At 46.6% G+C, this 27,785-nt stretch overlaps 1 protein-coding gene across 13 annotated transcripts in view; it reads left to right on the forward strand.

Moving 5' to 3' along the window:
• Positions 1 to 27,785, forward strand: part of SASH1 (SAM and SH3 domain containing 1) — a gene marked incomplete at its 5' end in the record, with an annotated part of 518,822 nt that overhangs the window by 373,969 nt on the left and 117,068 nt on the right. For 2 of the 13 annotated variants that reach the window (XM_080584022.1, XM_080584015.1), the window contains one exon: positions 13,877 to 14,113. The exons of 8 other annotated variants lie outside the window; for them this stretch is intronic. In XM_080584022.1, the coding sequence (XP_080440148.1) occupies positions 14,009 to 14,113 (105 nt within the window). Of the gene's footprint in view, positions 1 to 6,917; positions 6,999 to 13,876; positions 14,114 to 14,358; positions 15,941 to 16,028; positions 16,172 to 27,785 lie in introns of those variants that run through there. 3 more of the 13 variants (XM_080584024.1, XM_080584023.1, XM_080584025.1) reach the window with 3 other exon arrangements.

The following is a 27,785-nucleotide window of genomic DNA, read 5'->3' on the forward strand; positions in this document are numbered from 1 at the left end:
AACAAAACATATTCAGAAAACAGAACAACAGAAAAGATCTACTTGGGCAAACACTTGTCAGGAAACATTTGATCATGATTCCAGTACCTGTCATTTCCTGTTCCTGGATTTATTCTGCATTAGTTATTTCTAGACTTTCCAGAGCCTTATGCGTAGACAAAAGCTCCCATTTTACTTGGCACGTTCCTCTGACTTTGGCAGCTCTGACTTTGGTAACATTGTCATTCGTTATTACCACAAGAGTTTTAACATCTCAGATTGTGGACTGCTGGCATCGTGGAAGTTCAGGCAGCGAGAGCAAGTTGCTCAGGAAAGAGAAAGCTCCCTTTCACAGTTGCCAAGGTAATTGTCAGCTAGGATAAAGTCAAAGCACTGATGATTTCAGATCACGGCCATTTGTTTTTAACATAGATGATAGCCATACCAAGGAAAAAGCTTATTTCAGAAGCTGTGGTTATTGCTTTATATTCCTGTCAACATTCGTTTTCCATTTCTTGTGCAAATTGGAGTACTTCTCGGACAGTTTAAATCAAGCATGAGCAGCTACAACAGAGAGGGCGCAGGAAGGTAGTGGAGGGACTTTGAGGGAGGCCTTGTCTTTCTTTAATGCAGTGTGGAGAAGGGACTGGCTCGTCCCTGTTCCTGTCTGGATTAGAAGGGAGAAAGGGAACTTCTGGCTGCTCTGTTTCTTTCAGAAGCTGCCCTTGTGCAGGGGAAGCGACTAGGAGATTTATGGCTCACATCGTATTGTTTGCAATGTACAAACCCAGGATTCGCTAGGAACTGCTTTAGACCCTTCTGGCAGGGAAATGAAGTACTTAAAGGGTAAGTTGCCAGCTTTGGTCCTCTTTAAACACTTGTACTGAGCGGGGAGGGGAGCGAGGGGGAGGGCAGATATGTTTTCCTACTAGTGGTTTTGGTACAGCTTTTGCACCTGCAAAGCTACAGCAAAACTCACTCTGACATTTAAGGGTGTGAATGCTTGTTTTTTTTTCATCCACTGACATAAAATACTACTGCAAAAAATATTCCAAAACTTTCCAAAGGACTTTTGCTATGGAAAGCACTAGCACAAAGAGCCCTTTGTTTCACAGGAGTATCTGAACCTGTGGTAAACTCTTGCTCCTGTTTTTTCCCCCAGACAGGTGCTACGAGCTCTTTGACATTTGTAGAGCAGATGGGATGTCATTTCAGCCTTGTGTCTAATTGACAGAACCTTAATAACTCCCTCTACACGTCCCTCCTCAGAAAGTGTGGGCCATGGGATTGTGGAGAGGGCTCTCTCCTCATAAGCAATGCACTTAACATATGTACTGCTGGGTGAAAAGCGGGAGCTACACTCTCTAACTGGCCTGTGAAGGTTTGGGGGATTCACAATCCAGGGAAATAATTTCTTGCTGCTGGATTTTCTGTTTTGGATGGTTGGTCACTTGCTATTGGCTTGCCTCCCATACGTTGTGTTATGTATACACACAGTCCTAGATGTTATTGTATGCATATATTCTTATATAAATAGCAGTCTTGTTTCTATATGCAATTTCATAATGACATATGGAGTTGAAAGATGCAAAATGTGTGACGATGTTTGTGCAATACAGTCTCTGGAGCTGTGCGAATGCACACGTCTGCCTGTCCTTGGCTTTTCTCTCTGCACAGCTCCCAAAGGAGTGACTTTGCGAATGTCCAGTTTGAGGACTTCAGACTCAGTGGGGATCTGGTTTCCAAAAGCCTGGTGCCTGTGGAGGTCTCAGAGAAGAAGGTAGCTGTCCTAATCATTTCTGCAAATCTCAGCACACCAACAACACGTTCAAGTCCTGCACATGCTCAAGTCTCATGTGAAAAAAGCAGAATAACTGTTTTGAGTGCAACTTCTGCTAAAGGTTGTACGCTCCTTTGCATGCCTGGTTTACACAGGAAAACCACATTTGCAAAGTGTTTCTAGCATTTAAGTTCCGACAGGCAGCTATGCTTCCCCAGAAATCGCTTCTGTAAAGCAACCAGGCATGATTTTACTTTTGGAAAGGCAGCTAGGCTGCGTTTTATGGTGGTTGTCATTGGCTAAGACCAAGAGAGGTAGGAGTACCCAAACAAATATTTAATGCATTTCAGTTGGAGTATATATGAACTAACAAAACCCTTGCCCTCGAGCAGCTGTAATTTCTAGGATTATTCTTATGAAGCGTATTAAGTTTGGGATTCTTGGCTCCCTGGTGCAGCAGCCTGTCCCTCTGGCAACTGTCATCCCCGATCATATCAGTTACACGCTGCCACGGCCATTCAAACGTCTTGTGCAAATGGCAATACTAAAAGCAGGCCAGGTGGTAGCAAAGTCTGGGACCGATCTTCAGGTCACTATCAAAATCACAGCATTTCCAGTTCTCCAGGCATCAATATTCATTCCTGTGGCACTAGTACACAAAGCATTTCAATGTCCTTTGTGGTATCCTTGATACCTCTAGGCTCTAATTCAGCAAAATACATAAATTGCAGCATTGTACGTTGGCCTTTTGGCATGAATGGCTTTCAGATATTCTTTTGAATAAATGCTGGCTGCTGTGCATGGGGCTTTCACAGTCTGGTTTCAAAGAATTAAAACAAACACAAGAAAGTATTAAGAAAATAAAAAGACTGGAAGGAATCTTAGGAGGTTATTTAGCCCGCTCCAAGCCCCAGAGCAGATTCGGTTGTACCAAAATGATTGTTGGGAGGTTCTCCAGAACAGGTTAGACAGTGATGAAGGCTCCACAGTGACCCCAGGCAATCAGTTCCACTACTTGTATGAACCTTGCTGTTAGATGGCTTTTTCCAGCGTTTAACCTGAACATCACCCCTGCTGCAACTAAACCTGTTCGTTCTTGCCCTAACCCCAGCAGACAGAGAGGTTTATTCTCCCTCTTGGTGGAGGGAACTTTTCCATTTTTGAAAATGATTATCCTACTCTTTGGCAATCTTTGTCTAAGCTAAAGCACCCCAGTCCTTCCAATCTCCTCTCATAGACCTCTCGTTCATGGGGCTGCCCTTTCCATTTTCTCCCAGTAGTCTGTCGGTGTCGTGTCTTGACGTCTAGTGCATGCCAGGTGAAAGCATGACCCAGGACTGCAGCTGGGGCTCACGCTTGGTGAGCGGAGCGGGGATCACTCCACGTTAGGTATGCAGTCGTGCATCCTGCTGGCTGTGCTGGTACGCTCTGCTCTGAACCTTACTGCTCTGCAACAAGACAAAATGTTGGATTCATGTTCAGCGGTTATTTTCAAGCTCTCTGAGCTTTCTGTCATCTATAAATCTAGTGAGCATGCCCTCAATCATACCAGCCAAGCCGTTAATTAAAATATTGAAGAACAGATCCTCACTCAATATATTCTTTCACTTTGGCCGCCGACCACTGAAAACTAATCTCTGAAAGTGTTTTTTTCAACCAGTTGCGTACCACTTTATAATGGTATCTCAGCTGACCGGGTTGAATAAGGTAGAAACCTTATTAAATTCAATCTGTATTCCATCTGCTGCTACTTCTCATCCAGTACCAATTATCCTCCAAGGAAGGAAATAAGATTGATTTGACACAATTAATTCTTGACAAATCCATTTGGCTGTTTTAAACTTGTACAAGATAATAGGGTGGAAAAAAAAGCGTTATGTAACTTGATGTATCTTTCCAGTCCTGTACTCGCCCTCCCTCAGCCTTCCTGAACTCTCCTCTTTATGGGTTCTCCCTTGTAATTACTGCGGTGCGGAGTAAGAACCCGGGATGGAGGGAGGCAGCAGCCAATATTACTGCCAAGATCATTGTATCTTAAAGCCAAGCAGGGGATTGGTGGGTAAATGTGATCAGGTTAAGCTTATTTGAAACCACCAAGCACACTAAGTAGCCTCTAATACTGTTTAGCTCTTTGACACTGACATGAATTGTTTGTCACATGTGGAGCCTGTTACAGTCATTGCTCATACATCCACGTAACAACGATTCAGCTGTTCTACCGTTGTTACCAATACATACACATTTGTTTGGGAAATAGCACTGAAAGATTTTAAAACTGCTTCTTCTCCCCTGCCAAAATCCTTGGATGCATTTGAACATGGTAGAGATCAGGATACTATTGCGTGTGTTTGGGGGTGCTGCGAATAACTGGGTCCTGATCCCTTGGTTGCATTCCTTTCTGGTTGAGGACAAACATGAATAATAGCTGGGCAAGTACAGGCAACAGAAGGCATAAGCTTAAGTCACGTTTGATACACTGAAAGCTGTTTGAAGTAACTACCCAGGAGAACAATTATATTTCCTTTCTAATATGGGAAGTCCATGTCTGTTACTATAATGTTATCTGGAAAATGCTAGAAGATAAAAAGGTATTGCAACATTTGGAAAATGCTTTTAGGAGGTAAGGAATCTGCCTCTTTTACAAGTCAAAATGCAGTCTTTTCCTAACAATGTCTGCTCATGCTGTTTACATATAAAAATAAATAAATAATTATAAACAATATAAGAAATATTTTTATCTCCTGGAGTTTAAAAATTTTTATATACATACATAAAAAAAGGAAGCTGGGGAGTAATGGAAATTACCTAAATGAGGCCCAATACCTTGCTGGTATCTTACCACGTTTTTACATATTCCCTAAATGGCACAGATGTAATTAAGATCAGCTGAGAAATTCTAAGCAGATTTAAGTGGAAACTTAAGGGCCACACAGGCTTTTCAGACTTCTTAGGCAATTGCCCAGTTAGCATGCACCTTAAAATGAAAAACACCCAAAATAATGTATGTAGCTCCAAGCCATGTGAAATTAAGTCATGGACTGTTTGTAGCCCAGAGCCCTGTGGGCTCACCACCCCTGCTGCTGCCTTCTCAGTGGTGGAGATGGCAGATAATATCCTGTGACTCCAGAAGGTCACCTGGCTTGCCACCAAGATAGAGAGTTACTGGTGCTATTTCTCATATTCCCTTCACCAATGCAGCAAATTTCTTTCATTCCTTTCAGTCTACTTTCACATATTTTTGTCCTCAGTGACAAATAGGGATGACTTCTGAAATGACCAGATCTCCTTTTGTATACACAAATAATGTCATCGTTTTGGGAGCCAATGCTTAAAAACACATACAGAGCTTAAAAACACATACATTTATCTCACTGCCCTGAGTTACACCCTCATGAGCTTTCTTCAGCAATCCGATTTCCCCTTGGAGTTTACACACCCTTCATACTTTCAGATAATCACTGCATCCTTTCCAGTCCCTTTAACCTTCATCCACCCAAGCAATGGTTGTTTGTTTTCATAAATCACATCTTCCCCCAGAAGTCAAAAGGAATGGGTGATGCAATTCTGGGATTAAGTGCATCGGTAACTTCTAAAAAGCCAAATTGCGATTACTTTTTGCTAGGCATATGTTGCCCACAGGATACGCATTGAACTGCAGAAATGTCTTTGGCCATCTTCAACCAGAATCGCCTAATTATTAAACCCTCGCAAATGAAGACTCATTTTTCTGAGAACTAGCAATACCAGCCTACTCTACATGTACTTAAACGAAATGACTTCCTTGTAAAACTTCATCAACGCGGAGCCAACGTCGTTAGCTCATTGCCCTCGAGGGCTGTTGTATCATCATCGATGCAGTTGGTTGAGTTGTAGAGGGTAAATTCCTCCCACTCACAGCACCACAGTAACAATAATCCTTCTGTTCAGAAACTTCCCAAAATATTTATCGAGAGAATAGCTCGGAGGTATGTTTTCAGCAATACCTAAGCCTGTTTCCACTTGTCTCTCTCGCTTACTTTTCTTCTTTTTTTATTACATCTTGGAAGTGGGTTGGCCAGTGCTTAAAAGCTGCAGTTTCAGATGGACGGCTTCTCCTCACTTTAATTAGTTTGACAGGCACCTCTGCCTTCCAGCTGGGTTGCCCTAACTGGAAGCAGCTGCTTTGTGGAATTACTCTCCCTCCTCTTCTCCACCTCGGTGCGCTACACAAGTAATAAGCATCCCGTGCCCCTTCCGTGAATTTATAGGTGTAAAATGCATGGTTTCCAGATCTTCAGGTGTGCCTGCGTGTGGAGAGATGTTTCTCTCTTTCCTCTGTTAATGAAATTTTATGGGGTGAAACATTAGGTGTGTCATTAACAATATAGGGAAAATAAAATGTACGGGTCGGTTATGATTCTCCACTTCCTCGTTAATTCTTGTGAGTGAGCATAGAGTGGGTTTTAGTGTATTTTTCCATGGCAATTTAAAACTGATTTGAGAGAGAGGCTCCTGAATGATTGTACAGCTTGCAAGGCAGTGAAGAAAAAGGCTCCTCCAGGAGAGCACGGGCTCTGTGAATCAGGCTCATGCCCGTGTTTACAGCCACAGCTGAAACAAATACTTATCATCTTGACTGCATTGTCACAGTCTTGTGAATGCTCCTGATTTCGTCACCAGCCTGATGATTTATTTAACATCCTACCACCTGGAGCCAAGTGAAGTATAAACCTCAATTTGTTGCTGTTTTTTTTTTTATGATAGAAATGTAAATATTTTCCAGTAAAAGTACAAGAGCGTGACCTAAGTGCACCCTGATGATTCAGACAATTGAAGCTAAAGCACTCCAAAAGTATTACTTTAAAAATTCCATTATATTTAAATGAAAGTGTAATTTTCAGGCTCCTGACATCTGTGAGGTTTGGAACACTTGTTATTACAACAGGAATTGCGGCACCACGTGTACTACAACTGCTTGCCTGCTGCTTGCTAGCCAGCTGCTGTTTGCTTTTCCATAAATTACCTCTTAATTTAGGTGTCTGGGCTCAGCGGGTGGCGTGCAGGTCAGCCAACCCAAGGGCGCAGCTCTGAGACGAGGAGGACGCCCATGTTTTGGTTTGATCTGGTACGTCGGGGCACGGGCAGGAGGCGTTTAGCAGGACAGGTGGGCCAGCTGCTTTGAAAGTGAGAGAAGATGAGGGCAGGGGGTGCTTTGCATCTGTCGGAGACTGATAACGCTGAGCTGTTTCCAGGAATGGAGGTGAGAGGAGAAGCTCTGGTAATGGAGGAGGAGTTGTCCTAGCAGCAGAAAGTGACTTTGAAAGAAGAGGTTGAAGCAAGCATGTTCTGCTCAGTGGTAGCAGTAGGGAGAATTGGCTCTAGGCTGACGTTATTTGTGAGCAAGCATCAAATAACCACATCTGGTTACCGGTCTATTATTGTCATCTGTAGCTAGCTGAGGTCATCAAACAGGAGTTGTTTGGTTTTGTTTTTTCTTTGCTGGTTTATTTCCATATTAAGTAGGTCCACCTACTCCTTTGCTAATAAAATATCCACGTGACGTGGGAGATAGGCTTAAAAAGTGCAAAGTCTGAGCTCAGTACTGGGTCCTCGCAGGAGCAAAAGTCAGGCTTCTGGTAGGGTCGGGTTGCTGCTCGTTCAGAGGGGCGGTGTGTTAACCTTCAAAGAAGCAGTTGAAGAAATCATTTGTGTTTTGTTAGGCTTGGGATGATATTTAATCAGTAAATTGGAGAATGGATGTTCAGTGGAGCGTGGGGGAGGTGTGTGCCAGGGAGCTTTTGGGTGGAAGTGCTCTGCTCTGGAAGAAAACTCAAACCGCCTTTTATCTTCTGGTTTATTGCAAGTCTCTGCCATTGATGTGTTTGTGCCACATGGGCTTTAGTGTAACATTTTGCCAGGGGCAGCTCTGTAAATTTTTATCTATTCCTTGATAAGAAGCAGATAACTTTTTTTTTTTTTTCCAGGTCTGTATTTGCACTTCATAATTAAGTATTTTTGCAATGATACATTTAACGGGAGTTCTTGGGCTTTGTTTTTCAGGAAGTATTACTCTTAGGAAAGATATTTAATGCATCTCCCTTTGAAAGGGAAAATATCCTTGAGGTGTATCTATTCTCATCTTAACAGTTGGGGCTGGCCTTGAGGAGCGGGTCACTGCATGAGGCTGGCCTCCTCTCCGCGTGCTCCTCCCACCCTGCCACAGCTGACTTGGTGTGATATTTGAGTCAGTGTTGAGCATCTCTGAAATACACAGCTATCACATGCCGCTAAGTTGTACCTTATTCTTGGCTGGTTTTATCATGTGCTTTAGGACGAGGTCATCAGGCTCCTTTTCCTACTAAGAGCTTCAACAAAAGAGTCAAAGGAAACCACATTTTTAAAAAAAAAAAAAAAAAAAAGAGAGGCCTAGGTCTTATTCCTAGTCCTAAGGCTTCCTTTTTCTCTTCTTTCATTTCCCCAGTTCTAAAATTATTTGGAATAAGAGCAGCCAAAGGACACAGAGCTAAATAGTTTTGTCTCTGTGGATTTTGTAAGTCTCTCACAAAAAAAAATAAATAAATAGTTGTATGCATCTTTTGTAGCAGATGCTTACGAAAAGACTACAAGAAGTTGAGCAAGTTCCTGTGAGCTAGAGTTTGGAGACTACCCCAGACATCCCAAAGGATGCCGAACTCCTGTCTGAAAAGTTAATTAAGGCTTGTAAAGCATTTTGTAAAAACTGCTGCGAAAATACTAATAGAAAACGAATGCTATTTAAATGTTGACAGTGAATATTTTCCAAACAAAGTATCAGAGGCATCTTCCCCATGCAGAAGCGGGGATGCTGATTTTGGGTGGAGAAGGCAGAAGTAAAAAATACAAAGAAGCAAGAGTGTCTTTTGGGAATCATTCAGGCAGTGCCTGACATGCTGGTAGGTGGATGGTGCACAGATCTACGGGTGGCTGTGGAGCGTTGAGCCATGTGCCCATGTGGGAGCGTGGCTGTGGTGTCCCTGGGACACGTGTGTGCCCCTCGCCAGAGAGGTGAGTGCTGTGCCTGGGGCTAAGGGACACGGTGGTGTGCTCCATGCAGCCCAAGGAGGTCAGACAGGGTATCAGGGGCCTTCGTGGAGCACACCTGCGTGCAGGAGGAGAGGATGTGAACCTTCCCCTTCTCCTTGCGGCTCGGAAGGTATTGTTCCAGAGGGGCTGTAATTCTCACTGTGCGCTAGGCATAGGTTTATTTTCCTCATATGATTTGTCACACAGAGTCACAACCACTGTATTTTCACTGAAGTCTGCCAAACTAAGCAATATTTGCATGTCTGCAGAGCGTGGTGCCAGCCCTCGGTGTGAAGACCGCGGGAATGACTTCCCTGGGCATGTGTCTCACCCTCCTTATTTTTTAATCTAATAGGGTACTGCTATCTAGGGGAATGACGGGTGTGGTGTAACGCGGAGAGCTCAGACTGTTACCAGAATAAAGCAATTTATTGTTTATAACTGCTTTCTACTGATAGAATTATACAGCCTTAACTCCATCTGGTTCGTGTTGGGCACTGCTGCTGTAGCTACACGACACGACGCTCTGTACTCATCCCGCTGCCAACAGCAGCGGGAGCTGACAGCTAAGCCTCTAAAGGAATAAATAATGATTTCTGACTGTACGGCGAAGAGTATCTAGTCTAAATACGGTCTATTTTTAAAGCCACTGGATAAGTATTGCTTGCACTGCTTTTAAAATTAGGAGCATTTTCTGCAGTTATCTAACTGGCAGAGGATGCTGAAACTTGATCGCTTCATGAGTGCGTAGCAGTCTGATGTGGAAATGCGCGTGGTAGATCTGTCTCTTGCAATTTGTACGCACCAAGAGCATCTGACACGGAGCAGCGGCCTGCTTGCTGATGGTTTGGGTATGCAGCATCCATCCTGCCCCATGGCAGAGGCTTTCTGGAAGGGCTGCCAGCACATCTGCTTTCTGCTGGAGAACAGCTGCTGGCTCCTTTGGGTGATGCACAGAGCACTCCCTCTCAAGGCACCCCACCGCCAGGAATAATAACCATATTTATACGATTCTTAAGGAAAATACTTTAAAAATAAAGTAACAGGTGAGAATTAAAAGAAATGACACTTTAGAAGGACTTTCAAAATAATAATAATAATGAGGACAAAAAGACAAACTTGTTACAGTATGGATCCTGGTAAGCATATGGGATGGAGCGTGCAACTGGTAATGGTTGCTGTGTAAATTAAAGGCTGTGATGTGAAACTCTGCATGCTTCAATTTCTCCCCGCCAAGGGAGAAGAGGGAGAGAGCTGAAAGGCGATAAAATCACTGCTAATAGAGCGTTGCATTGTAATTAGCTGGTGTTAAGACAGTTCTAGGGCTAGTTCTGTAGGGACTAGCTGGAATCTTACTTCTCCCTCCCCCTGCACCTATGCTCTGTGCATAAAAGGGCTTGTTTATTTAGTTCTCTGAAGCTTTGATGTTCCGATGTAGACCTGATATACTGGGCAGGGTGGTGGTGGTGGTGTTGAGAAACCTCCTGTGTTTTGTTTGTGCACACGGGGTTAATTGCCAGGCCTCTGAGCGTGAAGTCACTTCCCTGGGGTCACCTATCAGGATCCCATGAAGTCTGGTGTCCATTATGCTGTGGGGCACAATCCGCTTCCCAAGGCACTCAGGTCTTTCCTTACATACTGTTGCAGGTAGTTTACAAGTGATATCAAAGTCCTAGGGGTTGTTTGTGGTACAGATTTCCTGGATTAGAAGTCTCTTACGCAGTTGCAAGCAGTTGTGAGCATCCAGTTCGGATTATACTTGTCATCTCTCCCAGTTTATTTTGATGCATATTTTTTTTTTTGAATATTAAATGCTTTGTTGAAACCATGGTGTCATTTTTGTGTGACGCTGTGGTGAGATGGTGTACACTGCTGTAGGAGAGGGAGATTGTGATCCTTCCTCTTAATGACTCAGAGGTTTGTGTTTGGGGCTTGTGCTTGTGAAGAAATGATTACAGAGATGGTGTGAGCTGGTGAAGGCCAGCTGCCTAAGCCCTCAGTGAAGAAGGGAGAAAGACAAGCTTCTCCACAGCCACCTTAACTTGGCGCTGGGCTCCTGCTCTGATTAGCCCTCCAGCAAAAAGCCCATCTACCTTGAACACAGGGGAGCGCTCTCCAAGTTGGCTAATCCTGTCTGGCACGTAGATGTGGGAAACTTACTGCACGCCCACGTTCAGCTGACGGTGTGCCAGTAGGACACGCTCACATGCACAGGGCCTCCACCAGAGCTGGGCGAAGGCAGCCCCCGTACCGTGCCGACCATTTCTATCTCCCGCATAGAGCTTCGTGGCAGGGGAACAGCCCCGGGGGGCTTTGCCCTGGGGAGCTTTGTCACCACGGGTGCAGAGGAAGGGCCTCCTGTGTGCTGGGGTGCGTGTCGGTGCAACCATGAGCACACGCACTGCACATCCGATGAACCGGGACGCTGCCTCAGCATCGCTGCCCTGTGGGGGTACAGACACTGCTTTGCTTTCCCACCGTTTTCAGATGGTAAGCGCCTGGCCAGAGCTCCTGAGAGGTGTCCCAAAACCTCAGACTAAGGTTGATTTCTGACCGGTAGCTTATACAGATGCAACGCATCATAATTCTTAAACATGGTGCTTTGTGGGTGCTTGTGTTATTATCTAGACAACTACAGGTGAAGATGGAAATGAAAACTGTATTCTAACTCACTAAACTGAAGTAAATTTGGAATTAATTAATAGCAGTTGTAACAACCCAAATCCCAAAGCCTGAAAGGCTGGGCTGCAGCCAGAGCTGGGCTTCAAAACCCTTGCAAGATCTGGGCTCCTGCTTGTTTGAAAAATCCCATACTCTTGATGCAGCAGGGTTTTTTAGTTTGGTTGATGTTGGCTTTTTGTAAAATGTCACTGGGACTTGTTACTACAGGACGCTGGCATCATTGAAGTAGAGGAACCATGTGGTATGGGTGGGCTATCTGAGGAAAGGAGAAGGGGGAAGTAATGTCTTAGCTTGTCATAGTCACCAAATCTCTGGGAAAGTGGCATCTTGTGAATGACTGTCTGAAGATGAATTGCAGTAGGGGTTGTAATTGCAAAACAATGGAAGATGTAACTACTGTAACCTGCCATGGATTTGTCAGAATTTGCTCAAGTCACTGTGTTTCTTAAAGCAACTGCTCCTGGAGTTGAGTGATTTTTGCAAGACTTTTTTTTTTTTCCTTGTGTCCCCTTCCAAAAATCAAAGGCTCTGGCACTCAGATAAATTAAAGTCAACTGGCTGAGGGGAAGGCTGCCACAGCTATGCGTCATGTTCCTCTGATGAAAGTCACTGCTGCCACAAAAAGGGGTGACCTAATGGCTCAGGAAGCAGCTCTCGGACCACCGCGGTTCGTAACCCAGTTCCTGTTACCTGCACTGCAAGGCTGAGGAGTGCAGATGTTCAGGACCGGCTTCTGCAAATTGTTGAGTCATCTTTGCACGGAGCAATGACTTCCAGCAGCAGGGAGGAGCCAGGCAGTAGGAGCGCTGCCCGCTGCACCTATTTGATCTTAATCTACTGCTGCGTGAGTCACGGTAAGGAGGTTTCTTAGGCCCTGTGCTGCAGCTTGCTTTTTTTTTTTTTAAATATGCCTCCAAAATACAAGATGGTATAACACGGAACAGTATACGGAAGAGGAGCCCAGGTTATTTAAATCTTGAGGTGAACAGTGTGCCTTGCTCAGATATTTTGCATGTAGTTTGGCACTACTACAGTAAGTGGTTCAACGTGGATTTCAGAGGGTCACTAAGTAAATTACCCTGACTAATTAAACCAGTTTGGGGTTATGCAAGCCATCTCAGAGTACAGAGAGACTTTGCACTCCTTATCCTCGTGCTTCATAGGCTTATAGGCACATGCAGTGTAAAGGTCTATTAGCAGAGATTTTGCATCTGTTTCAGGCCTTTCATTATTTCTCATTACTAGTCAGTAATACGACAAATTACACAGTTTATGTCCTACATCCTAATGTGCACACTTCTACAGTGTCGATGGTTTCTTTATCGCTTTCTCTTGGCATAATTCTCCTTCAGTGTTTCTCTCTCCAGCACCTCCTCTTCTCTGTCCTGTAAGCACCACTCACCGCTCCAGCAATAGCAGCTGTAACGCAGTGCTTAGAAAAGTCTCCTTCCTTGCTTTGCATTGCAGTTGCTGGGAAAGGGAGCGTTTCGACAGCTTTTTCTCTCTGGTGCGAGCAAGCTGGCCTACAAAGTAAGGCAGGCAATCGTAGCTTTGAGGGCAGAAAAGGAGCATGACTGGGATGGCGGAGAGATGGTGAGGAGCACATAGGCGCCCCACTGCTGCTTCATGCCTTCTCCAGAAGCTATTTCAGTCCCACCAACAAATGGTGTCATCTGTTGTGCTGCTACAGAAGGAGAGCCCTGCGCAGGGCACGTAGCGCACAGAGCTGGTGGGACGCTGGAGGTGCCGCAAACCACTCTAGATGTGAGCACTTAAAACGCTTGGCTAACGTGACAGCTGCGTACCCATTAAATTCGTTGCTTTTTCACCCCCCTGCGCACAGACCGGTGCTTCCAGTGAACAGCAGCTCCAAGGGGGAGCTTTTTGAGTTGTTTTGAGACAACAACCTGGGAGCTGAGCGAGGCACACCACCACTACGAACACACCATGGCCTGCTGCTCGCTCACGGAGCCGTTACTCAACACGCGTGCTTGTGTGCCTGCACAGGCACAGGGCTGGTGTCTGAGAAGCAGGAGCACCTACTGCTGCCTGTAATGAGGCATTATTTAACTTTTATTACAATACGGGGGGGCAGCGATGTGAAGCAGGAGGCACGTGTGGAGGCGATGCTCCCTCAACCCTTCCACGAGGAGAGCGGTGCCTCCTCTGAGCCAGCCAGTCTCAGATCTCTCCTTCCCCGGGGAAAACGAGGCACTTCCAGCCCCAAACCTTCCACAACCCAGGAGCCGGCCGAGCCAGCGCCCTCACCCCCCACACGCAGGTGGGGCCCGACCCCGCCGCCCGCCATGCCCCGGGCCCGGCCGCCCCTCAGCGGCCATGCGCGGCGGGCGGGGGCGCGGCGGAGGCGGGGAGGGGCCGGGCCGTGGGGGGGGGGCACGGCCGGCGGCCCCGGCGCCGAGCGGAAAGTTTGCGGGGCGGCGGCATGGCGGGGCGGGGCGGCTCCGGCACGGGGCCGGCGGGGAGACGGCGCTGAGCGGCGGCCGGAGGCTGGCGGCGGGGCCGGGCATGGAGGGGGACCGGGACCGGGACCGGGACCGGGAGGGCGGCCCGGCGGAGAGCGGCACCTCGGAGGCGTTCGCGCAGCTGTGGGCAGACGTGATGGGCATCCTGGTGAGTGCCGCACCTGCCGGCGGTGCCGCGGAGCCCCTCTCCGTGCCTCCCCCCCGGCCGCCCCCTCCCCAAAACCCGCGTGGGACGGCGGCGCTGGGGCCGTCAATGGGGCCATTGTGCGGCCCCGACCTCCCCCCCCCGGCACCGAGGGGACGGGGGGTGCTGGGGCGGGACGGGGGCGACCGCGGGCAGCTGCTGCCCGGGGCGGAGAGGGGGGTAAGGCAAAACCCCCCCGGTATCCCCGTGTCCGTGTGCGGCAGCCGGCGGCCCTCCAGCCGCACGGGAATGCGGCGGTCGGCACGGAGCGCTGCGTGTGCGCGCCCGGAGCGAGCGGCTGGGCTCGGTGCGCGCGGTGGCTTCGTGCTCCGGAGGTTTAAGCGACGGGCAGGGAGAAATAAATCCCTTATGGGAAGGTGCCGCGGGGCCTGACCCCAAGTGGTGCTGAACTCTGCAGAGAACTTACTTAGCCTTTGCTGCTGCAGTTTTTGCAGTTTCTTCTGCTCCCTGGAGACTTTGCTGTTCGTATTCTAAAGGGGGTTTGTTTGTTTGTTTATTTATTTATTTATTTCTAAGCAAGCAAACAAAGCCTGCCTCGCTCCTTTCCCTCGCAGAAGCTCGCCGTTTGTCCGGCAGCACCCGGCCGCGCGCGCAGTTTCCCCGTGGAGGATTTCAGCCCAGGCGTGCAGGCAGGGTCAGTGCTGCCAGTCCGCAGGGAGCGGACAGTCGGTACTTCATGAACAGCCCCTTTCTCTCCCTTTCTGGCAGGTTTCAGTACTGCATTTAGTAAAAGCAAAGGGTTGTTGGATGCCTGGAAAGGAGTGTTGGAAGAGGCCAAACCAACAGCGTAGCATGCTGGGGTTCGGTGCAGAAAAAGGTCTGATTCTCACACAGCTAATGGGTTTCTTCTGGCTGTGCAACCTATTTTCCTTCTTGGGAAGACAGAGCTATTTATTTGTTGTTTTTCTCCTGGTAAAGCTAAGTGAAAGTCATTTGTCTTAGGGTTAGCCTGCTTTGCAGGGAGGAATCGTCCTGTGACTGTAAAGTTGCTGGCTGCTGTGGGTGCTCCCAGCACTGCTATCTCTTCTCACTGCACTGTTTTGTATTACGCCACAATCACAGATATGAAAAGCCACCCTTGTTCTGGGTCTCAAATAATAACTTATCTGAGGGAAGACAGAAGCTCTTCTCACTGCGAGTTATCAGTGTTCTTCAGATTTCAGGTTTTTAAAGAGTTTCTAGGCTTCGCTGCTGCAAAATGAATCTTTGTGTGAACTGAGTGTAAACTTACTTAGGGCTGTCTTCCTGAAAGCAAGGAAAAGGTAGCCCTGGTGCCTCTTTCACTGCTCAACTTTTTGGTACGTAGAAGTTCGTTCCTTTCAAACCCTTGCTGGGAAAGGCAAGCAGTGAACTAGATGAGTGGTGTCCAAGTGGGTGTCTGTAGACTGTTGGCCATGGTCCATATGTCCACAATAGTCACCTGCAGAGCCACTCATGAGCTGTCAGCTAAGTGAAAAGATGGGTTTTAAATTCCGGGGATTTACAGTAATTCGTAATCTAAAAAGCTTAGGGAGCACGGATGTAGATACTGGAGCGCCTCACTGGGAGCAGCTCCATAAACCAAGAAATGGTTGTGGTGCTATGGCAGTAGGTTGGCCCGGTGACGGCTTCACTGTCCTTGTGATGCACGAGGTGTTCTTCATAAAGGTGATGAAATGCCTGCGTCTGCCTTCCTCCTGCTGAGGAGCTGCCGTGATGGGGAGGAGGAAGGGTGTCCTCTTCATCCCACTGCCCTTGCTGGAAGCCCACTGGAGCCAGGCACGTGCCCAGGTAAATGAGCTGCGTGTGGTGGGACCTCCTCTGGGCACAGGTTTGGGAGGCAACGCCGTGCACAGCAGTTACTTGAAGTGCAAGCTGAGCCCCCTCGCTCAGGCTGATGCGTATATTTCGTTGTTTGTGTGCATTTCATTTAGGTACCTTCAAATAGGACCTTATTAGCAGGAACCTGTGATGGCAGATCCCAGGTCCGGAGGGGAAGCAAATACTTGTCAAGTGCTGCTGGTAAGCAGCATATTTTACGGACTTTGAAGTCGCTTAATAACTCTCCCTATACTTGACAAATATCGAGTGTATTTGCAGCTGTACTGGGATTTTGCCGAAGTAAATGCAACTTTTCCCTTTTGCGCTTATTCTAATGAAATATTCCATAGTTGCAGCTGTGGTATAAGCGCCTCAAAGCTATTTGTACTGTTAATGGAGCTTACTAGATAACATAATTAGACTTAAAAGCTCTTGCTTAGTCTGTAGCAAGCTGGCGACGGAATGTACTGGTTAATTGCAATTTGCAGCGTCTCAGAGCAGCAATGGCTGGTTGAAGGATAGTAAGGTTTTGAGATTGCAGTACATGGATTGTGAACAATAACGTAGGAATTCTCTGCATCCTTGAAATTCAGCACCACGAAAAGGATATTTTTTCAAGGTATATAATGCATGGAATCAGGTATTTATGTGGTAATGGAAAACTCTCCACTGGTGGAGTCTGGAGGTTTGTATGTGGATCTGAAAACAAGTTGCAGTATAAAGTAAAAAATCAAGAATTTTATTCTTTTATAAACGGCCTTTCAAAACTTGGCCTGTTCACCTTTGTATATAGAAGACCCTGTGGTGTCTTTTATGCCAATGCGATGTTTTTACCTCCATAGCTGGGGCAGGTATCTGGGTGAAATTCTGACATTAATGAAATCACTGGCAGAACTCTGGTCAGCCTTGATGCAACAGGAATTTTGCTGAAGAAGACTTTTATTCACGTGAGGAGCTTTTGTCTTCATGGGACGACTTGAAGAAGATACAGAGGAACTTGCAAAAGACACAATGAGTTAGAAGTCTTCTTGGTATTTCATTTCAAACCAGTAGTTGGTTTCAGATTTCCAACTATTGAATCCATTATAAGATCTGAAAAAGATAATTTTATCTTTCCATAATATTTTGCAGTTACCATGCCAAGAGGCAACCAGTGCTTCCCTACCGACTGTTGTTAGCTGAAGAGAACAGAGTATCTGTTTTGAGGGCAACAAAGCTCCCCTGCGCTTGCCCGGGGAGCTGTAATATTTACATATATATAATCTAGCCTGCTCTCTGTGTTTCAGTGGCTATTTGGATTTCTTATCAAAGTAATAAAGAAACAAACCAAAAGAAAGACGCCAGCTGATAATACCCTAGTGATAACGTGTAATTGCGTACTGGCTAGCATACTTTGGGGAGAGGAGTTTGGTAGGAAGCCAGGCAACGTGGAGATAGGGGAAGCAGATCCTGGCTGATAGCAGGAGCCAGAGGCATTGCAGCAGCTCGTGCCAGCTGCAGGTTCCTCCCAGGACTGCTCTTCCTGAAGCCGCCAGTAGTTTGCCATGACCTGCAGCAGAAATCTCGTCCCTCCGTCACCCTCCCAGCACCTCATTCAAGTGCCTCTGCTTCTTTGATGTCTGCTTGGCACCCAGAGGCTGCTTTGGCCTCAGCCATAGGCACTTGGCGCTGCTGTACTGAAAAGTGTGGGCAGGCAACAAGGTCCTGGCTCTGGAAGGGCATGTGTTCGGGGGTGGGTTATACCCGGCTTTTCTGGGGTCTGCAGAACGGCCGTGGTGCTGCTTCACTGGCTCAGGAAGCACTTGGAGACATTCTAATTCAAAGGCTTTCTGATACTTCGGAGTCAGTTTTTAAAGTGCGTCCCAGTTGCAAGAGTAAGGATAAACCCGGTAGGCTTAACCTCTGCTCTCTAGACTAGTACCTTTCATTTATTCTGGTTTACAAAACCACGGAGTGGTATCCCTTCAGATAAAGGGATCCAAATGGAGATTGACTTTCAGTTCAGGTGTCTAGCTTTATTTTTCAGACATAGCCTGTTGCATTTCCTTTCCCTCTTGTCTCCGCAAAACGTTACACCTAGCCACACTAATCCCGTTATGAAGACAGCTCACAGAGATAACCTTTGGTCCAGGCTTTTTCTCACATGCCAGGTCACATAACACAGATGTCTCCAGCAGGCAGTGCGGTCTCCACAAGACCCTACACAGGACTGATAAGAGTTTGTGGATCTGGTGCCCTCTGTGTTCTTTCTTGAAGGCAAACTCAGGGTTTCCCTGGCCTTTGAATTACAGACACAGAGGTAGGGAAGGTTTTTACATCTCCTCTTTGTCTGTTGAGAGCTGCTGTTTAATAGGGAGTAAGTAAAGGTAGTACTTAAAGGTAGATTGGGACCTTGAGAAAAATTCCCTTTTCTAGTGTGTTGTTGGTTTGCTGTGAATACTGGCTCCATTATTAGTGTTTTGAAATACTCTTTTTTTTCTTCATAATTTTTACATGTTGAAAGTCAATCGGCCAAGCTTGTTCTGTGAACGTAAAGAGCAACGGCATACCAGGTTGGCATTAATGATGCTTCCTTTTGTGGATATGAAAAAACAGCATAGTGTAAACAACAGGAAAACGTAAAAATTGATGTGGAAGGTAGAAAAGCATATGCCTTTTGGGGGTGTCCCTCAATCGTATGCAGTCTCTGCTTTTAGCTGGGTCCCCTCTATAGCTTTTCCTTCACGTAGCAGCACAGACTTTCTTCACTTCCAATTCACCCACTATCAGGGTATTAAGGGTTGGTGAGCACACCTTGTGCTCAGGCTTTGGTAGGCTCAGTGACACAGGATGAATGAGAATTACTTTCTAATGACCCAGCAAAATGATTGGTAACAATACCTCTTTTAACATAAAGTGCTTCTGATAATTTTCTGCTTTGTGATTGCATGGCCTGGACCGTGACTAATGAACCTGCAGCTTTGTCTGTGTCCATTGCTGGTTGTGAGAGGAAGAGGTGGCAGAGGCTGTGATGGTACAAATGTCAGGGTTGCTTTGCAAGAATTTGGATTCCAGGTATTTTGTGAGGAAACGGACAAAGAGAAGGAACTGGGCTTACTAGGTGCAAATCTATAAAAATCAGCTTTCTTCTATAAGAGCGTGTTCTCCGTTAGAGAAGTAGAGGTGTGAGGAGATAAAGAGACATGAAGGGCTTTTAGTTATTACTGTCTTCAAGAGACTTAACTGTCCCACTGGCAGGAAAAAATCACAGCACAGTTTCCTGAAACACATTCAGAGCCGGGAGTCCTCAGCACAAGTTTACAACATGACAGATGGGTACTCTTGAAGCAAGAAGAGCCGCACCCACCGCCGTCCAGTAGCTGGGATGTGGGCCGGGTGTGGGCACGCTTCGGTCTTCTGGAGTCAAGTGGAGGCTCTTTAGTGCTTACGGCAGCAGCAGAGCTTTCGTGTCTGCTTCCAGGCTTTGGAACGCAAAGTTATCGTGGACTCTTTCTACTTGAACTGAGATACGCGTAATGGCACGCGCAGTGGTGTAGGTTCTTCGGGCAGCAGGGTAAGGCTTTCTGAGCTACGTGCTACTGTCAGAGGCGTGTTTCCTGCGAAGGGTGTGAAATTGAGAGCAGGGATTGTGTAACCTGTCTGAAAAACAGTTTTAAGCAGGGCTTAACCGGAAAATTAGGTGGACAAGCTTAAGAATATAATACAACAATGATTTCTAAATCACATTTTCAGGCTTCTTTACCAAGCGTAATTCAATAAATGGGAGAACAGGTTCCTAACATCCGTGTCACACCGAGTGCGATCTGGTTGGAGTGCTGTGTCAGGTCTGCTGTGCTACAGGCCCACTGGATTTTGCTGATTTTACTTCCCTGTGGCCCTGTATGAACATAGGGATATGCTACTGAGATCAGTTTATGTGATGAGGCCTCCAGATGAAAAAAATGAAAATAAAAGGCAAGTCCTCCTTATGTGCATGGGTAGATGCACTCATAGAAGCTTATGAGCATGATAATATAATTATCGGGAACATAAATATGTCCTTTTCTTTTTCATTATTGTCACTGTATTTACGATGATATACCATGCATTTTGCTCTGGTAACAGCATGCTAAAATTTTACATCGCAGTATTCTCTACCTTCAGTATATCCTCAGTGCGGGGGAGAGTGTGTGTAAAGGAGATTAGGTAACTATTTAATGCAGCAATAAAAGCCGTACTTTGAAAGCTTTGCAGTGGTCGTGACAGGAGTCAACAGATGACAATGAAAACATCAGCGTGCTTCTTGCAGTACCGAATCAAGAGCAACTGAGCAGTCACTTGGTGCTGGATGTTCCTAACCTCCTCGTTTGCAACTGGGGGTGCTTTGGGTGGTGCAGTGGGTATGAAACAAAAGACGAAAAGGCACCACAGATAAAGGGTCTAATTTCTGCACTATTTACAAAAAAACTTCATGAGCCTAAGGCGCAAAAGTTTATTTACGCTGAAACTGAGCATGGCTCTTGAGATTTGAACAAGAAAGGACAGAAACAACTCTTGTCGCTTCTTCGCAAGTTCAGGCGAGTTGAGCCCCGTGGTTCTTCCAGCATCAAGCTGACTCCTCAGTGCGGAGCTGGCTCTCTTCTCCCCTCTACGCCCAGCCTAACACAGTGGGGGAAAAATGGATTTGAGAGCTCTTGTCATGAGCTCAGTGGCACCGCGCTGCAGGTTTGCAAAGTGATTGTACCTCCACAGCTGGAGCTTTGGTGAAAACATGTATTAGGGCTGACTGTGTTGTACCTTAGGAAAAAGTGGTTTAGGCTTTTGAGGAATTATGCTTGCCAGAGTATCTTACCAGTCATGATATACTCTTTTAACACTGATACAGAATCTGTGGCGTTTATGGACTTAGAGCTGGGGAGATCTTTGGAATTGTGTTCTACCTGTGTTTGTTATCTGCATGTGTCTGTATCTGTTACAGTTCTGAACACATCCATCCTCTAAGGATTTTGTGCTTGCAGTCTCACAGATGGAGCTTCCTGTGTGTTCAGACTGAGCCGAAAGGGTTTTTTACACCAGAAATTGTTACTACAATTCTAGGAATAGAAAGCAGACTGGATACACTTATTTTCTACTGCTAGATTGAAGCTCATCACTTTCATTTTTACTATCCCTGTTAGATTGATTTCATATCGTTACCATTATCACCGTGTAGACTTAAACCTAGCCTTCAGCTACACTGAGCAGTTGATAGTACTTGTGAGTTTTGGTGCTTTCAGTGGTTGGCTAGCTTAACCCTATAGCTCTGAAAGCTGACAACAAATATTTTGCATTTAAGCCAAAATGTATACTTAGTGAGGTTGAAAATAACAGTTCTGTTTTATACACGTGTGTAACTGTATCCAGATGTAATATGCATCACAACTTGCAGGCTCTGACTTCCACTGCATTATCTGTCATCTTTCCCACCTCAGAGTTTGTAAATAACCATTGTCTAACAGGAAAAGGGTGGGGGCAAACTGCACGTTGCATGTCAGTCGGGACTTCTGTCTTCGGGCTTCCAACTTCAAGATGACTGCACGTTTGCACTTCAAAACCTCTGTGCTGTAGAATGTGTTGTGGGAATATGTCGTGTTTTATAGAAAAATTAGGGACAACAGATTTCCACAGGGGGTTGTAGAAATCTGTCTCAATGTACGCAGGCTGGAGGCTCCAGCCTGTTTGTCTAGGATGTAAACATACCTGGGACGTGTTGCTGCTGCCAGGTGGGTTCTGTGTTATTAAATGAGGGAGCAGCATCACCTCAGCAGTAAAGGAGATGCTGTTTGGAGGACCGCTGTTGTGGGAGACTTTACAGAGGCAAGAGTGCAAGAGAAGCTGGGAAGCTTCACCCCCCTGTTAGTGGAAGCTGTGCAACATTTTATCAGACAACTCAGAAAGGTACTGTATTTCAAAACCAGAAATCCTAGTAAGATAAGGAGGTACCTAGCAAAGGAAGCAATCAAAGCTGGTGGTGAGCTGCCAGGCCGGGAATGCCAAGAAAGGCAGCGCGATGGGCAGTGGAGTGGGGTGCTGGTGCCTGTGGCACTAAGCCATGCTGACAAGTTTCCGACCAATTCTTCATTGGATTTACGTGATGCTTCTGATCAGAGTAAGGAACAGCTAGGCTCTGAACAGGTACTTGCTTTTTGCTGTCTCTCTGGTGTACAGATGGGGTGTTTTCAGCACTTTGTGCGAATATCTGCAGCTGATCAGATTTCCTTTCTAGAAAGTTGCTTTGGCTTGTGTTTCTTAATTACCCTGAGCATCAGGCCTTGCCATCTGAGAGGACCTTGGTCCCCACCAAGTGCGTGCCACCAGTAGGCTGTCCGTTGTCACCTCTCGAGAAGTGTTGATGGCAACACGTGCCTATGAGGCTGCAACACTAATTCAGCTGCAATAGCCGGTGGCTTTCTCTTGCCCCTCTAAATGCGTTTCCTGATGTCTGTCTTCATTCCACTGCAGAAAAATGGCTGAGTAAAGGAAGTTTCCCTGCTGGTACTTTGCGAATCTCCACAACATGGCAAATTCTTTGGACATTTTTCTGTGTTTTTACATACCGTACTTCTCTTAAGTTTCTCTAAGGTCTTGTTTTTGTTGTAGAGGAAAATGGTAATTCCTGGTATCTCTTCTTAATTACCCAAATTTCTCTCAGTGTTTCAGCTTGTAATGTTCTACATTGCTTGCTGTGCAGTGTGCAAATAAAAGTTGAAAGATGCGGGGTTGTTTGTTTGTTTGTTTGTGGTGTTGTGTCCTATTCATTCTTTGGAGAGGTTTGCAGTAAGGTCCCTTTATTTCTTGCTTCGTCAGTGGAGATTGCTCAGCTGTAGGTTGTACAAAATGGTTGTCATTCTTTGAAAGTTCTGCTCTCCTCTTTAATTACTGCTACCTGAGTGCTCTGCAGTGAGGCATGAAATGGAGTCTAATCCTGTGTCATCCCACTCCGCTGTGGTGGTATGGTCTGTTGTGTAACAAATTGAGGAGAAATTGGGGTATGTCATGTTATGTCAGTATGTTGTTTCTTGCTCAGCACAAATCCAGCAGCGTATTGTTTAGGTTTTGTGTCTGGAAGTGAGTATATACGTGCAGATGGGTAAAGTTTGTAAAACCTAAGCTTTGTATGGTATCTATCTAAACTCAGGAAGTTAACTAGGAACATAAGGTCAAGGACCTAATCAAAATATTGGCGTGGTGATGAAGAATTGCTTCATACCACATATGGTGTGTGTGAGTTCATGCAGAAATGAGAATGGGGAGGGATGCTTCTGCATATCCTTGTTGCAGACTCAACCATGATGAGTCTCACTGGGTTTGTTCGCTTTAGAGGTCGAGTTCCTAATTACCAAAGTTGAAATAAAAGGAAGAGTTGGAAGTCCTGAATGTTGATTTTCCTCTCTAACAGAATGCTACTTTCTTCAAGTACTCCTTGCCAAGTTAATTGTGGCTTTTAATCCTCATCTCAAATGTACTTAAAATACAAAAGGTTCTAAAAATTCTTTTTTCCCCCATCTGCCAAACCTAATTACAACTACTTCACAGCGCTTGCGGATAGTTATTTATGTTGTAAATTGCCACGGAAAAGGCGAGGGGGAGTGCGTTAGATCTCTGGCCATCCTGCCTTTCTTGGGCAGAGCTGTTGCTCTCTGGGGCTTGTGTTTTGAGTGGTTAAAAAAAAAAAAAGTAACAATGTGGGTGGTTTTTTTTTGTTTTGTTCTCCAGACTCCCACCTCACTTAGGCAAATGCCTCCAACGTAAAGAGAAAATGGCGGATGGCAAACGATAGAGGTGCAGTGCTAAAACTGTATTTCTCTGGCTAGAGAAGTGAAAAGCGGGTCCCAGCCAAGAAGCATAGCTTATAACTGCTAGGAAGCGGGGTTTGGGAAGATCGTGCGGAAGGAAGAGTTGCAGCATCCGTGAGAGGAAAGGAGCAGAGGGCGCGCCGGGACTTGGGGGAGGAAGGTCAGCGCGCAGCCGGCCCGGGAGAGGCCCCGTGCTGACGGGGCCATGCGGGCCGGCGGAGAGCACTTGGGGGGCTGGTAACGGAGGTTTGGGGCCGGCTCAGAAATGATAGGGCTCGTTTTGGGTAGGTAGGGATATCAGAGGGCAAAGCAAGCCTTCGTGTCTGGTTGCACCTTGTTTTGCTTTTGATTAAAGACATGTAGGATATAGGTGGGTAGCTGTTCATGAGCACTGAGTCATGCGGGATAACGCCAGGCAGGTATTTCCAGCAAACGCTTCAGAGGGATGATTTGTAGCGGAGGGCTGGCTAGCTGAAACAGGCTGAGGATGAGAGAGTGGTTTACTGTTTTGCTGGGCACAGCCTGATGCCCCGCTTTCCCGTACATGTGTAACTCATTCCCAGCCAGCCTTTATGGGTACGGTTGTACCTCTAAAGCTTGGAAAGGAGATCTCCACACGTGTGATTCTCCTTTTGCCTCGAGAGAGTCTTACAGCAAAATCTGCTTCCCTTCAAGCCCTGATCCTGTATGCATGAGACAGCTGATATGCTATGCATCCTGATAATGGTGCACACTGTGGCAAGTAGTGTAACGCCTTCCTTTTGCTCGGAGAGCTCCCTGCGGTTCTTGCGGTGCTTCAGACAGGCCCAGGTACGCAGCTTGTCCTGCCACACTTGATGGGTTCACGGCTTGATGTTCCCTGAGACTGCAGGCTGTTCTTTCATCTCAGAAGCAGAACCTGTGAGGGAACTCACCCAACTGAGGCTTTCTTCTCACTTTACAGTCGCTTTTACAATTAGGTGAGATGTTTTTCTTCTGCGTGACACCTTTCCTGACAAATGGTTTGTTAGGGGGATGTTCTTTTGATGTTAGGGTTGTATTGCATAGAGAAGTTGTTCAAGTGAGAACTTAGTTTACCCTCTAAGTCCAAGTGTCTTTATCTACAGTTGCTGTCTTTCAACTTATGGTTCAGGGCCTTGGGTCAATCAGAAGAAACTGCTGGGTTATGTAGAGACACGTGACTTTTAGTGCACTTTATTGACATTGGGGTTCTGCCAGCTTCTGATTTTTAGGATCTCCTTAACCACGCGGGGCTTTTCACAGAGATGCACCCTGAAATGAAGGATAAAATATGATGTGCAACACTTGAGTAATGCATTCAGTCTCCAATAATAGCAATGCATGTTATCAGTGGGAAGCGTTACTGGATAGACAGCGCCATGGTCTTAAGCACTTTCTTGAAGCAAGCATGTAGCATGCTCCTTGCTGGGGGGCTCCTGTAAGCAGTGAATTGCATGTTGCCCCTTCAGAGAAACACATGCTTGAAACACCTGGGAGATGTGGCAACCACACAGTTATTCAAACCCAGACTCGGTAGGATTTGCTCTGTAGGTAAGCAGAAATATTTCTTTTATTTGGATAAGAGGTCTATTTAGCCTAATTAGGAAGCGCTTTGGCAATGATGAAGCAATATGGGCGCACAGGAATGCGAAAAGCCCATCTTCACTGTACACAGCGAAAGGGAAATGAACAAATAAAATACCAGATCCCAGAGCAGAAAGGATTACACACTGACAAGAGAGAGAGTCCTTACTGCTAGGTTGATATCCCTAACTGATATAAACAGGAAGCCCTGTGCAGTCTGCGGTAGTTAAAAGATACGCATCTAAATAATATTTAAATAGATTCTTGCATTTTTAAGACCCACTAGAGTATAATTGTATTCAGCTTAATTAAATGAACTGAAGCCCCCTGATAACTGTGCATTACTGCTCCTAAATAAAATGCTCTCCAAAGAGACTTCATGATGCTTAGTTAAGACAATAAAAAACCTTAGCCCAGCACCGTGAAGTGTTGCATGAGCAGCATTATAGTTAGTTCATCTGCATGTTACCTGCAGTGGTTAAAAATAAGCCTTGGCAGTGCTGTGCCCCTGCCAGAGTCAAACCTGAAGCTTCACCGAAGTGCTTCAATACAGCGTCAGTCTTTCTGGTTTCACTGTATTTGTGTTTATTCTCTTATTAAGCTAAAAGCAGGGAGGTGCGCTAAGAACGGCCCACACAAAAAATAAACGAGAGCAGTGGCAGAGCTAACCACATCGCAGTCTGGCTTCTGCCTCTGGCTCCCTGTGTAAATGCGGGCTGGCTATTTAAGCAAGCTCATTATTGCCACTGTTCCCTCATAAATAACACGGCTGTCATTATGCGTGCCTCGCACAGGAACTGGGATAAACCCTCTCCTTCAGAACCAAAATATCTCGAAGCAGAACAATATCCCTTATGTCCCGATTCACGCCACAAAAAACCTTAGCACGAGGAAGCTCCTGCATAAGAAGGACCCAAAAGTGGAGGATTGCTTTGAGGCAGCAGGAGGCTGCTGTTTGCCACGGCCCGTGCACGTGGCACCCTGGGTATCGTCCTTGTGGCCCTGGTGGAGAGCAGAACACACATGGCTGGCGTGGTTCATCCACATGCTCTTAGGGGTTGCTGTGCCACTGTGTGCGTGCACCTTGCCAGCCTTTTTCAGGTTTCTTAGGATGCACTTTGTCTTGCCACCAACCTTTTTGTATGCCAGGCGTGGCTCTGGCCAGAGGCTTCATCCTCGGGAGGCTGCCCTGGAGGCAGCGGGTCTGGCGGCCTCCCTCAGCAGCTGGGGGGGGACTGGCGCAGGTTGCAGGAAACCATTTCTTCTGCTGTTAAGATTACATGGGGAAAGATGGATTTCTGCCATATTCAAGTATGGTTATTTCCTTTCCTGGTAAAGCGCTGCCGCCAGGAAGCAGTAGGAGTGAAGGAGAGGTTAGTCTCCAGGCATGCAGAAGGGTTGGATGCATCTTCCAGACCACGAGCTGCTGAATTTCTAGCAGGAAGAATCAGAATAGCAGAGTGTCAGAGAAAGCAACGCGAGCGTAGGCAGTCTGGTTTTCCAGAGCCAACAGCCACCCTGCCCTCTGTGCTTGTGGGCAGAAATTGGGGGCCGCGTCTTTGGGGCACGCGGTGCGTTGTGCCACCGGGCACAGCGGCCAGGACAAACCCCCACATCTGCTCTCAAAACAGGAGAGAGCCAGTCTCACCTTGGTGAGCAGAACAGGATTATCCCATGCTCTGTAAAACTGGTGGGTAGCAGGAGAATGAGATACTCTTGGAAATTAAGGTCTTAAGTGGCACGTGGAGGAATAAGTAATCGCACTTAGTGCAGCACCCAGCTTCACAGTGGTGTGGTAGCACCTGTAAATGCCAGGATGCTCGCCACTGGCTGGGTGCTGCTGAATAAGAGGGTGAAGGCTTGGCTCGTGCCATGTAAGTGCAGAGATGCTTGGTGGTCCCTGTCGGAGGAAGCTGGAGAGACTGCAGCTCCATCGCACCTGCCTGGGCACTGGCTGCGCTGCCACTTGGAGCGGAGAGGAGCGAGCCTTGCATCTTTGCTCCCCAAAAATCAGAGCTGGAAGGAAGGTCCCATCACAGCAGTCGGACACTGAGGTAGTGAGAAAATGGGGAAGGCAGTTCCTGGGGGGGGCATGGAGATCTTGCCACCTTTGTCGGTACATCCCCACGGCCAGCACCGTGGGGTGTCACTGGGCGAGGGATGCCGTGCTCCCTGGCGAGGGCTGGGCAGAAGAGCTGTCCGGGACCTCAGGCACAGCTCCTAAAAAGGGGTGGTGGGGGGAAACCCAGACCCCAGGAAGCAGGAAAAAAAGGGGGAAGGAGCAAACAATGCTGCACTGAGGAAGCCAGGAAAAGAGGCGGGGGGAAGCAGAGGAAGAAGGATAAGAAGTTTCTTTCAGTGAACTTTCCTTTTTCTGAGCAAGGTATTTCCTGGTGAAAAGCATAACAAAGTTTAAG

The sequence above is a fragment of the Anser brachyrhynchus genome (assembly GCF_964034855.1).
Source record: "Anser brachyrhynchus genome assembly, chromosome: 3".
In the NCBI taxonomy this organism is placed as follows: Eukaryota; Metazoa; Chordata; class Aves; order Anseriformes; family Anatidae; genus Anser; species Anser brachyrhynchus.